At 37.6% G+C, this 15,063-nt stretch overlaps 1 protein-coding gene across 1 annotated transcript in view; it reads right to left on the minus strand.

The window, feature by feature from the left end:
- The window catches only part of LOC108707572 (platelet-derived growth factor D-like), a 144,799-nt gene that overhangs the window by 33,928 nt on the left and 95,808 nt on the right, over window positions 1-15,063 (minus strand). Inside the window, exons 4-5 of the mRNA XM_041582683.1 lie at window positions 3,431-3,493; window positions 834-893 (exon numbers count right to left, since the gene is read on the minus strand). Of these exons, the coding sequence (XP_041438617.1) occupies window positions 834-893; window positions 3,431-3,493 (123 nt within the window). The remainder of the gene's footprint in view (window positions 1-833; window positions 894-3,430; window positions 3,494-15,063) is intronic.

Genomic DNA, 15,063 nt, shown 5'->3' on the forward strand with positions numbered 1-15,063 from the left:
AACATTAAGGGGCTGATTCATTAAGGGTCAATATCGAGGGTTAATTAACCCTCGATATTCGACTGGAAATTAAAATCCTTCGACTTCGAATATCGAAGTCAAACAAATTTTAGCGCAAATAGTTCGATCGAACGATCGAAGGGTAGCTGTAGTAATGATTTTTTGATGTGCGCTGGGTTTCGCGCAATACCCCGAAGGTTTCTGAGTTTTCAGGTGAAAATTCCTTAAAAAATCGTGAAATTTGTGAAAATCGGATGAAAAAAAATCTTTTTTTCCCGCAAAACTAATTTTCGGGAAAATGTAATAAATAAGCGTAAAAAACCTTGTAGCAGAGTTTATAGCAGAAAATATTGAGATAAATTCGGACTTTGATAAATAACCCCCTAAATAAACCCAATAGGCTGATTTTGCTTCCAATAAGGATTCATTATATCTCAGTTGGGATCAAGTACAAGCTACTGTTTTATTATTACAGAGAAAAAGGAAATCATTTTTACAAATCTGAATTATTTGGATGAAATGGAGTCTTTCTGTAGTTCTGAGCTTTCTGGATAATGGATTCCCGGATAACGGATCCCATACCTGTACTGTATTGTTTCACAATTGATTAGCAGTATTTTGAACTTTGATCAGATTTTCAATTGAAAATTACTACAGGTTTATTACATAACAAATTTTGAAACCAGAAGAACTCCTACCCTACAACAGCTAAACAAATATCTATTTTAATGACCTCTTCACACTGTTATGTCCAAACTAATTCTAACTATGTGTGCCATGTTTATTTTATCTAAATAGACTTTTCAAATTTCACACTGTGACATATAACTTACTGAAAAGGAGCTGGTGACCGATTCCCAGTTTGTCTCCGAGGCTGCCGGCAGAAAATCATTCTGAATGGGGAAGCCATAAAATGAACAAAACACAGCATGGCATAGATTACGATGAAGCTTGTTTGTGAGTAATGCTCATGCTCAGTTATGAAAAACTGTGTTATTAAAGTTCTTAACTCATAAGCTTACCTTCATAGCATACTAAGCACCATGTTCACAATGTGAATGCTTATAGATGGAGTGGTCAAGTTCTGTTAAGTAATGATATCGGTTAGTTATTCTGTCAACGACACAAAGTGCTGCATCTGTATACTGTTATATCTAAGTGGCCTCTAAGGCATGCAGACCATGCTGTTATTATAGGCCATAAATTTGCAGCCTCGCAAAATTCTATAGGGTTGCCAGCAGCAACAGCGGAATTCCTCCGAGACGTGTATGAGAAATCGAGATCATTTTCCTGGCTTGTATGTACATATTTCTCTGAATCTCTGCAGACTGAATGTTTCAGGCATTTTATAATTAAAAATATTAGAGAAAAAGTCTGAATGAAAACAGGTTTTTTAGATGTTCTTTTAAAGTTCCGAGTAGTATTTGCTTTATTGTTTCAGAGAAATAGGAGCAGCAAGAATCCTCCCAGTGAAGACATTCTCAAAGCAGATTCTCCTAAAAAAAGTAAAAAAAAATAGTGTTTCCCTGTTTCACAATAATTATAGTGGAGCAGCAGCTCAGTAAATGAGATTCCTGGGTTAACAGGCTGAGCTGATGCAGGTATACTGTAGATGTCTAGGACATTTAGAATAATGCTGTTTAAATCTGTCTTTGCCTCCAACTGGGAGGACAATAACCTTTCTTTTTGAGAAAAGGCGGTGTCCAGCAGAAATGTCAGTCTCCACAATGGGTGGCACATGAATCATCGCCGGTTCTGTAGAGCTCCATCATGATTCTAAAATGGGCTCATTTTTAATGGACCTCATGGGCTAAATTTGCCAATTAATTCCCCTGTGTGGCCCTGACTCACTGTAATTAACATTTCTGTAGGGAAATATGTGCCTATACCATCTATTATACAGTATTCTGCTGTGAGATCATCTAATAAAAATGATAGGAAAGCTATGAAATGTAATATGGCTTATATATATATTATATAGTTCAGAGGAGAAATTGATACACAATTCATACATTTCAAATTACTTTAGTACCTGTTTCCTAATGTTTGATCTCCAGATGCTGCTGGAATACAACATCCTCAATTTATATTCTAGGATTGATTCATTCGAGGAGTTGTAGTCCAGTAACAAGTGGGAACCCAGCATTAAGAAACAGGGTATTATACAAAAAATAAAAAGAATTGTAAATTGTATAGAAGACAAATTGTGTTTTTAAGCATGTATAAATGATGGGATAAAAAGTACACGTATCTGCAACTGTAGTCGCAGTCCTGCAAAGGTTGATTCAGCCATTGTGGGAATTGGTGTCTCCAGGGTTCCAACAACAGCAGAAGACACAGGTTCCTTGCAGGTGCACATGTGTCATATTGACTCCAAGAGGCTGCAATCGTCTAGGTTGTAATGCGCCATTTGCAAATGCACGGCTGCATTGGCCACAAATATAACTAAAAGAATGCTGAATTGTGGGTAAAAACCATAGCAACTTGTGCCGGAAATTGCGTTTTGCACAATGCCGTTGAGGTTATAAATGAGTCCTAATATGTTGGTCTATTAATCAAAACCCACACAGCAGTATTTTTATATAGAACTAATTGTATTGTTATATAGAACACATCTAAGGGGCCGATTCACAAAGGGTCGAATATCGAGGGTTAATTAACCCTCGATATTCGACTGGGAATTAAAATCCTTCGACTTCGAATATCGAAGTCGAAGGATTTTAGCGCAAATAGTGCGATTGACCGATCGAAGGATTATTCCTTCGATCGAACGATAAAATCCTTCTAATCGAATGATTCGAAGGATTTTAATCCAACGATCGAAGGAATATCCTTCGATCAAAAAAAGTTAGCCAAACCTATGGGGACCTTCCCCATAGGCTAACATTGACTTCGGTAGCTTTTAGATGGCGGACTAGGGGGTCGAAGTTTTTTCTTAAAGAGACAGTACTTCGACTATCGAATGGTCGAATGGTCGAACGATTTTTAGTTCGAATAGTTCGATTCGAAGTCGTAGTCGTAGTCGAAGGTCGTAGTAGCCCAGTCGATGGTCGAAGTAGCCCAAAAAACACATTGAAATTCGAAGTTTTTTTACTTCGAATCCTTCACTCGAAGTTAGTGAATCGGCCCCTAAGAGTGCATTTATAAACACATTTATAATGTGCAATGTGCAATTTTTTTACCCGTAATTCAGAATTTCCACCCACATTTCCTACATAATTGCAGCTTTGAGTAGAGCTGTGCAATTGGGTCCTATGCGTTACAATGTGTGTGCAACTGCGCTTGCATGTTTTTATGTTTGGTCACTACTTTTGAATGGGGGATCTTTAAAGTAATACCCACAGGAGCATATAGTAGCAAATGACTTGTGTTACTATTCATACAGAGTAAAGCACTCAAATTAATATTACAGTGGGGAATATTAACTTACCTTTTGGGGAGAACTGGCACATGGACACTCACCCTCTTCCGTTTGGGTCGGGATGTCTTCTTCCTGTCAAAATAATGTCATTTTTTATGACTTGCCAGAAACCAGCTTCCAACAACAAAAAACTTTTAGCCACAAACCTTAACATTCTATCAATGAAGAAAACCAAAATAATCCTTACAGACAGCAGGTTACAGGCAAATGGCAAATATTAGGGGAAGCACTTGCAAGATGGAAGCGAAGCTTGATGCCAAGAGAGAAACAATGCTCTTCAATTCCATCTGATATGTTTTCAGTTCTGAAAATATTTAGGACCTTACTTTAAGCCCTTTAGGGGCACTTTGGGATGGTATGACAGATAATCTTTGAAAGAATTCACCTTTTCTGTATGTTACTCAGATTAAATATTTCAATCCCCCACTAAATAAAATTATGTTATTCCATAGCCATGGCATAGCTCTTCAGCTTCCATGTAGGTCTCGTTTCCACGAGTGACAGAGCCAAAATGCGTGAAGTAACATTTGAAATAAATATATACAAAACTTGCTGCAATTTCTGATAAGGAAGGATCAAGAAGAAGGTGAAAAGGAATACAGTGTCAGTGTTATCATACATTCTTTCCAGTTCATTAACACAGTACAAAAATGCCATTATTTATTGAGGTCATGCTATTTGGCTTGGAAGAAAGAGCTGTAATATGGATAACTCGGTAATAGATATGAATTCTATCACGAGAGATGTTGAGTAATGGGATACAATGGAAGAGCTGAGAGTTAATGGAAGAAGTCAGAAAGAATTAAGATCTTCTCAAACAGCTAAATACATGGCATTCAGGTCAGCAGTTACCTATAATTACTTCAAAATCAGCTAAACAATTCAGAAAGATGTTGTTAAAATGCCCTCACTGAGAGACAGTAAATTTACTTGGATATAGAAAATGAAGTGAGTATAGAAAAATTGGGGGTTCTATGTGGAATTTTTCAGCAGAAATTTTGGTTAAAAAAACGCACCTATTTCTGAAGATATGTTTGCAAACTGGATATGTAATCCTGGGTTGTTTGTGTCACATAATTGTGACACATGGTAATTATTACCTAAGGTCATAGTGAAAACTGATTTGCCAGCTCGAAAACTTGAATTAAAAATAGATCATCCTATTTAAGAGGCTAGAGAATTACTCCATTTTGTTCTGGACATGTGTTTTCATAGGATTTTTTAAAATGTATAAACTCACTTTACATAAAAAAATCAACATGTCACAAACAATTCATAGTTTATGAAACAAGATAAAAATAAACCAAAATTCCACAAACCCAGCCATTTATCCTCCAGCCCCCAGAGTCCATCCATTTGTCCTTTGGCAATTTTCCACCAAAGTAATCAAAATCCGGTTGTGCAAAGTATTGTTTTTTGTACATACAGCCTTCCTTCCACCACCACAAACCCAAACCAACATCCCCAGAAAAATCATTTCCAGGCCCAACCCCTTCCAGTTTGCATTGTCAGCAAAAAACACCAAATGGCCAAATGACATATAAATAAAGAAACAAACAACAAAAATCGATCAACATATTTTTCTCCCAATTTGAGCAGGAAGCTGCACCTCCAGCCTATTAAGAGAGAGAAGAGCAGTATCCGTGCCAGGGAGCCCTATTCATAGTTAGTATGTGCATACCTTGAGAAGCAGACATGTTTATGAAGAATAAAGAGTAAGGTGCACCCCAATATGCTCTCATTTGCTGTTAAAACATGGAGAATTTTGGAAAATTGCTGAATGTTCACACCATAAAATGGGTGATAAAACAGCAGCTAAGATTTCACAACTTAGAAAAAGTGGAATCTGGTATAGTGCCTTGATTTAGACAGCAATTTCTTGTTTTTTTCCAGGCATGCCATAGTTCTGCAGACCTGTAAAAACATAGCTATGGGCGGATCAAGCTGCAAACTACAGCCATACACAGGCAGACGATGGGTGCCAACTTCTGTCCTACTCAGCAGCTTATTGGACCTTATAGTGGGGCCAAAACAATGGTCTGCCTGACCTTTGTCTGGTCAGATATCAGCCAGATATCAGCAGGGGTTTGAAAATCCACTTACTGATTCGATCAGATGAGTCAGATTTAAAGGAGAAGTAAAGGTTAAAATTAAGTAAGCTTTATCAGAAAGGTCTATATAAATACACCAGTAAACCCTCAAGTAATGCTGCTCTGAGTCCTCTGTCAAAAGAAACACAGCATTTCTTTCCTTTTATTGTGTACACATGGGCTTCTGTATCAGACTTCCTGTTTTCAGCATAAACCTCCAGGGCAGGGCTTGAGCATGCTCAGTTTGTTCCTCTCCCCCTCCCTCCTCCCATCCCTGCTGTAATCTGAGCTCAGAGCTGTATGTGAGCAGGCAGAGACTCAGGCAGGAAGTGATGTCACACCAAGCTTAAATGGCAGCTTCTATCCTAAACAAACAGAGACAGTGTCTAGAGCTGTTTACTCTGGTATGGTAAAGCATTCAGAAGAATAAAAATAGTGTTCTTACTTGCACTGTTGTGGCTAATCTGTTGGCAATAAACTGGCTTGGACCTTTCCTTCTCCTTTAACATACAACCTTGGTGCCTAAATCGGTCAAAGAACGACTCATCTGGTGAGTCCTTGTAAAAGTACAGATTTGGTTTTATATAGAATGCCATTTAAAAGCAGATTTATCAATAACTGGAATAAAAATCCTATCTTCTTTATGTCCTATCAGTGACAAAAATGACCATATTTATAATTATTCCCTAGCATTTATCCTATAAGAAAAAATTACTGATCTGCAGTGATTCACCATATAATTGTCCTGTCTTAATCTGGCAAAAAGTTTCTAGGCCGTCAAGAGAAATTAAATAAATGTGGCCAGCAGGAAAAACACAACATGTATCAGGAAAAACAATTAAACTTTTGATAAACCTTGCCCAAAGTATTGAGTTATGATAAAGGTACCTAACAATATTTATGGGGGAATGTAATATGTTTCGCTAGAACAAAAAACCTGCTCAAAGATGATTGTGAATGTTAGTGACATTTAGTGATTAAAGACCTCAATGACCTCATCGTAAAGTTTGCAAACAAATGGCATTTGTGACCATTCGCAAGTGTTTGTAATTATATTTCACAAGTGCAAAGTCTTTTTAGCGACAAAATATTTAACAAAACTCCAACCTTTGCTTAGCGAAAATGCTCAATGTAATATTCGCCAGCAACTGAACGCTAAGCATTTGCAAAAACACCATTATAAATAACACTTGGGACTTTTAATTACATTCCCCCCTTAGAGTGGTGCCAAACCCATATGAAAATACAAGGTGCCCTTGAAATTTATGGTCTCTAGAATATTCATCTTAAGCTCATGGAGACTTTGTCTGCCCTCTTGTTGGTGAGTTCCCCAATAGGATCTCAAACAACTAAGTAGGTGGAAAGTCTCTGACACCAGAGGGAGGGATGAGCAAGATCATAGAGATATGGAACTATGGGCAATTAGTCTTGAAAGACACAGGGTTTCTGAAACCCTCTGAACTGATTCAATGAGCTGTTACAAAAGGAAAATTTCATCTCCAGCTAAATCCATTGTTGAAGATTAGTTTTCCTTAAATTAAATTTTCACTCAAGGCCTTAAACTTTAAAGTTTCTCCACATGTGTTCCACATCTGAGATATTTGCTCATACAAATACTATGATGAGCAGCAGCTAAGCATCGCTGTATAAACTGTAATTGCACCACAATTTAGGAATGCCAGGAATCTTTTCATCATGCTGCCAATAAACAGATACAAAGAAATAAGCATGGAGAACACAGTAAAAATTGGCTTATTTATTAATACGATCCAATACACATAGTTATGAATCAAGCCTGCAATCATAGTATCCCATACAGGTATGGGATAAGTTATTCGGAAACCCGTTATCCAGAAAGCTCCAAACCACAGAAAGGCCGTCTCCATGGACTCCATTTTATCCAAATTTTAAAAAATGATTTTTTAAAACAGTATCTTGTACTTGATCCAAACTAATATAATTAATTCTGATTAGAAGCAAAACCAGCTTGGGTTTATTTAATGTTTACATGAATTTCTAGTAGACGTAAGGTATGAAGATCCAAATTACGGAAAGATCTGTTATCTGGAAAACTCCAGGTCCCAAGCATTCTGGATAACAGTTATCTTGGGCACTGTCAATCAAATGGGGTATCTAACTGCCACAAATAAACCCGATATCTGATTCTACAGATTGAAAGGAAGTCATGATACTTTGATGACCCATTTCCTAACCCCACTTAGGCTCACAGTGTAATAGATTCTAGGTTCCATGGAACAAGGTAAGGGAGGGGTTGGATCACTCTGTGAACCTAAGAGGGAGGGAAAGTGTTTCCTGCGAGCACAGACAGACATGGTTTCCAGTCTGTGGAATTGGGTATATACAGCTATGTATAAAGAAAAAATTGATTTATATTTATTTTTGAAAGTTCATATATTGTTTATAATTCTTTTTTACATAACCCCAACTGAATGAGCTCATGTCAAAAAGGAGGGTATATTTTCATGCTAAATACAGAAACTTTGGGTGAAAAGTCTGGGTGATATTTTAAGGGGCAGATTTTATCAGATCGAATTTCGAATTTCTGTGAGTTTACTTTAATAAATTCAAATATACTCACAACTGGAATGGGAGGTTATTTAAGAAAAAAGTTGAACCTCTCAAATTCAAACGAATATTCCAAACCTGTAAACTTGAATCAAATTAGACTAAATTCGAATCAAGTTGTTTACTCCCAAAAAAACTCAAATGTCAGGAAGGCTATTATTAACATCTTCAAATGGGTCACTGGGACTCCATTGACTTCAACATGAAGTGCCATTGACTTCTACATGAACTCAGTTGGTTTTAGGTGGCAAATATTTCAATTCGAGTTTCCCAGGGTCCAGGTATGATAAATCTCGAATTCGAGTTTGGATTATTTTTTGATCAAAATTCAACTCGAAAATTCGAATTTTCAATTCGACCCTTAATAAATCTGCCCATAAATGTTACCTACAATTATGGGCACAAAATTCACTTTTTGCATTGCTTTGACAGTGAAATCAGTTTCTTAACTGTCAGAAATTCATGAAGACTCTAAGGGGCAGATTTACTAAGCTTGAGTGAATAGTTCGAATGCAAAAATATCCGAATTTCAAAGTATTTTTTTGGGTACTTCGACCATCGAATTGGTCGAATTAGATCGAATCGAATGATTAGAACGATTCGAAGTAACAACCTTTGGACTATTCGAGCATTCGATAATCAAAGTACTGTCTCTTTAAAAAAAACTTCGACTTCATACTTCACCACTTTAAAGCTACCGAAGCTACCTTCCAGAGCACTTTTCTACGTTTTTTTTGATCGAATAAAAATCATTCGATCGGTCGCTTAAAATCGTTTGGATCGTTCGATTAGAAGAATTTTATCGGTCGATCGACCGATTTTTATTCGATTGAATCTTTTGCGCTAAAATCCTTTGAGTTCGATATTTGAATTCGAAGGATTTTTCTTTGAGGGTCGAATTTGAGGGTTTTTTAACCCTCGAAATTCGACCCTTGATAAATCTGCCCCTATTTGTAGAGATGTAAATGTTGTGATTTAAGGTCCTCTGATGTATCTCATAGAAAGGGGAAGTAATTTGCTTCGCAATGAACATCCTCTGTTGAGACACTCACCCTGCACCTCCCGGCCTTCACTGTACTCTGCTGTATAAGAGGGGCTGAGGAGGGATGACTATGATGCAGCAGACCCCGTGGTCTGGGCCACCCTCTCATCTGGGACTGTGGGGTCTGCTCTATAGTTAGTTACTCCACTGAGTCTGACCTCTCACTCCTTTGATGCCTGATTAGCTAGAAGGGATTAAAAAAGCAACAACTACTTAAGTTGACTATGAAGATTTTCATTCAACTACTAAGTTCCCCAAATCAGACATCCTTTGGTTATTCTTTTTCACTTCATTTGAAACACCTTCAGTACAAAATATTCCTCTCTATGACCTACAACAGACGTACTAACAGTTGACTGGAATTGTATCTCTTTGAAAGTAAAGCAGTGTTTGAATTTGCCCAAAATATATGCCGTTTTCCTCTCGAGAAATAAAACAAATGCAAATTGTTTTGCCGGGAGTTATGTCTTCATAACATCAACAGAAAAGTTTCCAACCACTGCGAACGGATTAGAAATAACTATTATGATTAGTTTAAACACTCAAGTTTCATAGTGTAGTTTGCTGAATAATGTCAAGAACATAAAAAAATTGGCAATTGTATCTGTTCTGGGATTCTATTACAACAATGATTGTGGTTTGGGGCTTTAGAAAATGAAAATAACAAAAGCAAACCGTAAAGCCATCATTTGCAGATTGCAAATGAGCTTTTAAAATGAAGTGAGCACTGGTTTATCTTTTTCTTTCTCATTATTTTTCACACTTTATCTGTACAAATTAGCAAGGTCGTTAAATAATAAAGGTACACAAGAATGGGGGATAGGTAATGCGTAGTGAGTCAGAGCGAGGAATTTCCCTCCCCAAGGTCTCCCCAAGCCAGCTGGACTACAAAATGCTTCCCATAGCTCTCCAGTCTGTTTTTCATCCCTAAAGGTGACCATACACAGGCCAACTGGGTATGTGATCCATCCAATTGTCCCTCTGCCTGAACAGGTGGAAAGTGTGCAAGGGGGCACACATTTTATGTCTGTCTTCCTATTTTCCTAATTGTTCAAGCAAAGTACAAAAATGGCTGCAATAGCAAGAAGTGAAGAGGAGCCCCATGCACTGGGAAACATAAAGCAGATTAGAACTTGATGGACTTTTGTCTTTTTTCAACCCAAAAAAACCCAAAACTATGTGACTATATGTAACAGTGCAGCTATTCGTTGATTTAAAGGGATTCTGTCGTGATTTTCATGGAATAGTTTTAATTATTAAATTACATTATGCACATTACAAGCAGTTCATTCTACCATTAAAATTGTATTCTTGAACCAATAAATGTATTTCTTTAGTTGTAATATTAGTGTGTAGGCAGCCATCTTGGGATGTTTTTCCTGGTCATGTGCTTTCAGAAAGAGCCAGCACTTTTGAACGGAACTGCTTTCAAATAAGCTATTGTTTCTCCTACTGAAGGAGTCACAACTTGGGTTAGCCATACTTGGAATTTTACTATTGACTGCTGTTCTCATATCTACCACTAGGTAGCATTTTTAAAAAGTAACTGAATTTTATCAAAACTTATGTGACTCACGTGACTGAGGGAACCTGCGAAACTGACAACATATCTAGCTCCATGTCAGATTGCAAAATGAAATATTACAAAATCTGTTTGCTCCTTTGAAAAACAGATTTCAATGCAGGATTCTGCTGGAGGAGCACTATTTACTGATACATTTTGTAAAAAAAAAAAAATCTTAACTTGTACCCTAACCAACAACTGAAACAATACTTTCAGAACTACAGTTTTCTTACTGCCTGATTTGGTCATCCAAATCCAACAATTTATTGTCAAATACCATTGAACTGATCATATTGTTATATATACAGATGAAGCCACTTGGATTTGTGAGTTAAATGCGTCATGACTCAGAGTTAATTGAAGAAACTGTGTTATCTAAAGTTATCTTAACTCATTTAATGCATTTAACCTTTTCATTAGCATACCAAAGCACCATTGTTCACAATGGTGAATGCTTTAATTAGATGGGATGTTATGTCACAGTTTTCTGTGTTAAATGAGATAAATGGGATATCTGTGTTTAGTTATTCTGTGTCAAACAGACAAACCAAAGTGGCTGCATCTGTATGGTCAAGTTTCTAAACTAAACACCCATTAGCCTTTCTTAAAATTGTATTATTTCCTTCTCTATAATTCATGTAGAAGCCTGTACAAGTGCCTCTTTACTGAACATTGCAGTTCTATTATCTTGTTTCCTACTAAATAAAATAGATTGCATGCTCTTTGGGTCAGTTTTTCCAATTGCCTTTACATTTTATAAGTTGTTCTGAATTTAATGAAATAAAGCAGTTCTGTAAATTGCTATGAAACCATACAATACTTAATATTGTTTTTAATCAGACCAAAACAATTGCATACAGAAATAGCTGTCAGCCACTGCAGGTTTGTCATCCATTTAACTCTCCTGTGAGTCGCCTGGTTGCTATCTCCTCTTGCTCCTTCATCTGCTCTTCTTGGCACCAGGAAACGAGTAGATGGGAGTTTGGGACCACACACGACATGCCACATTGACATTTTAATGAAGCATGTAAAAAGATTATAGCTATCCCATATAAGGTTAGCAGATTATGCTCTTGAATACCCCATGCCAGATGCTTCCTTAGTGATTCTTAATCTGTTTCTATCTAGTCATGAGATGATACACAGAAAAACTGAGCTGGAACACTATAAAGTAGATACTGGGAGCTGTACTAGGAACTGAAAGCTCTATAAATATCTAGAATACATGCTTTATATTCTGAACAGAGGATATATATATATATATATATATATATATATATATATATATATATATATATATATATATATATATATATATATATATATATATATATATATATATATATATATATATATATATGCATTTTATAAAAGTTATAAAATAAAATTATAAGACAGATGTACTGCAGTAGCATGGTGGCTGCACAATGATGGGTCTTGAGCTGGGTGTTCTTTCTGATCAGGGAACTGATCAGAAAGAAGCTTGCATGTGTTTCCGGGTCCAGTTCTCACCAGGGAACTATATCCATGATCATAGTTACATAGTTACATAGTTAAATTGGGTTGAAAAAAGACAAAGTCCATCAAGTTCAACCCCTCCAAATGAAACCCAGCATCCATACACACACCCCTCCATACTTCCACATACATTCTATATACCCATACCTATACTAACTATAGAGCTTAGTATCAGAATAGCCTTTGATATTATGTCTGTCCAAAAAATCATCCAAGCCATTCTTATAGTCATTAACTGAATCAGCATCACAACATCACCCGGCAGTGCATTCCACAACCTCACTGTCCTGACTGTGAAGAACCCCCTACGTTGCTTCAGATAAAAGTTATTTTCTTCCAGTCTAAAGGGGTGGCCTCTGGTACGGTGATCCACTTTATAGGTAAAAAGGTCCCCTGCCATTTGTCCTCTAATGTACTTGTAAAGTGTAATCATGTCCCCTGGCAAGTCCCTTTTTTCCAGAGAAAACAACCCCAACCATGACAGTCTACCCTCATAATTTAAATCTTACATCCCTCTAACCAGTTTAGTTGCACTTAGTCTCTGCACTCTCTCCAGCTCATTTATATCCCTCTTAAGGACTGGAGTCCAAAACTGCACAGCATACTCCAGATGAGGCCTCACCAGGGACCTATAAAGAGGCAGAATTATGTTTTCATCCCTTGAGTTAATGCCCTTTTTTATGCAAGACAGAACTTTATTTTCTTTAGCAGCCACAGAATGACGCTGCCCAGAATTAGACAACTTGTTATCTACAAAAACCCCTAGATCTTTCTCATTTAAGGAAACTCCCAACACACTGCCATTTAGTGTATAACTGTCACGACCGGTACCCAATACCAGAACAAGTGCCAAGCACCCTGGTCTCGGCTCGGCTTCACCAGTAGTATGACCACCGTTGGGCTTCGGGAGGAGCCCTCAGCTTACTTGGGTGCCACCTGTACTTAACGAGGGGTACAATGCAAGATGTTCTGGCTGGCGAAGGGGCACGGCTGTTTGGGCCGAAGGTCACGGTACAAAAGGATTAGGCAGAAGAATGGTCAGACAGGCTGGGTGGAGGCAGGCGGATATCAGAATCGTCAGGCAGGCAAGGGTCAAACCGGGTTGTCAATCAAGGGGTTAAGCAGGAAGAGTTGTCGTAGGCAGGCAAGGGTCAGGATACAGAGTTCAGAGTAGTCAGGATACAGGCTGGGTCAAACAAGGATAATCAAGATAACAGAATAACAGGATCAGATGCACTAGGCTCAGAAACCACTAGAAACAGAGTTCTATCACGGGCAAGGGGCTATACACAGAATGGGCCTTAAATACCTTTCAAAATTCGCGCCAAAACATGCGCAAACGTGCAGGCGCAATCACGCCAGCGTGCCTGCGCCTTTAACTAGATACAACATGGCGCTGGTGCTGGAGCTAAGGACCATGCGGCGGGCGTCCCCGCCACATAGGTAATTTTCTTACAATAACTTGCATTTATAGTATTTTTGCCAAAGTGCATAACCTGCATTTATCAACATTGAACCTCATTTTCCAGTTTGCTGCCCAGTTTTCCAGTTTAGACAAATCACTCTGCAAAGTGGCAGCATCCTGCATGGAACCTATAGTTCTGCACAATTTAGTATCATCTGCAAAAATAGAAACAGTACTTTCAATGCCCACCTCCAGGTCATGAATAAACAAGTTGAAAAGCAAGGGACCTAGTACAGAGCCCTGCAGTACTCCACTAACAACACTGGTCCAATTAGAAAATGTTCCATTTACCAACACTCTTTGTAGTTTATCTTTTAGCCAGTTCTCTATCCAGGTACAAATACTATGTTCAGGCCAACATTCCTTAATTTAACCAGTAACCTTTTGTGTGACACTGTATCAAATGCTTTAGCAAAGTCTAAGTAAATCAAGTCCACTGCCATCCCAGAATCGAGGTCTCTACTTACCTTCTCATAAAAAGAAATTAAGTTTTGGCAAGATCTATTACGCATAAAACCATGCTGGCACAAACTCATAGTATAATGATTTGCTATGAAGTCCAGTATCTTATCCTTTATTAACCATTCTAAAAGCTTTCCTACCACTGACGTCAGACTAACTGGCCTATAGTTTTGAGGCTGAGAACGGGATCCTTTTTTGAATAGAGGCACCACATTAGCAATTCGCCAGTCTCTCTGCACTATGCCAGATCTAAATGAATCCTGAAAAATTAAGTAAAGAGGTTTGGCAATCACAGAGCTAAGATCGCTAATTACCCTGGGATGAATACCATCTGGCTCCGGACTTTTGTTAATCTTAACATGTTCTAGTCTCTTTTGAATTTCCTCATGTGTGAACCATGCATCATTAGTTGTATTACTAGACTTGGGACTATTAAGAAGGAAATCTTCACTTACTGGTTCCTCATTTGTGTAGACAGATGAAAAATATGAGTTCAGAATCTGCGCTTTTATTTTGTTTTCATCAACCAGCTGACCCCCCTCTGATAGTAAGGGTCCTAACCCTTCCTGCTTCATTTTTTTACTATTAACATATTTAAAAAATAATTTTGGATTTTTTTTACTGCTTACTGCAATATCCTTTTCTACATCAATTTTAGCTTGCCTTAGCTTATTTGCATGATTTATTGGCCTCCTTGTACCTTATAAATGATTCTGCTATCTCAGCTAACTTGAAAGCCTTCAACACCAACGCTTCTATTGAACCAAAAAGGTTTTGCTTTGCAAAGATGTTCCTTGCTTACAAGTGGTGTATACTGACAAGTATATTTATTAAGCAGCATTTTAAAGACTTCCCATTTTTGTTCTGTGTTTAACCCTGTGAAAAGCATTTCCCACTTAATATGTTGCAATGATG

Source organism: Xenopus laevis, chromosome 2L (genome assembly GCF_017654675.1).
Source record: "Xenopus laevis strain J_2021 chromosome 2L, Xenopus_laevis_v10.1, whole genome shotgun sequence".
Taxonomy (NCBI): Eukaryota; Metazoa; Chordata; class Amphibia; order Anura; family Pipidae; genus Xenopus; species Xenopus laevis.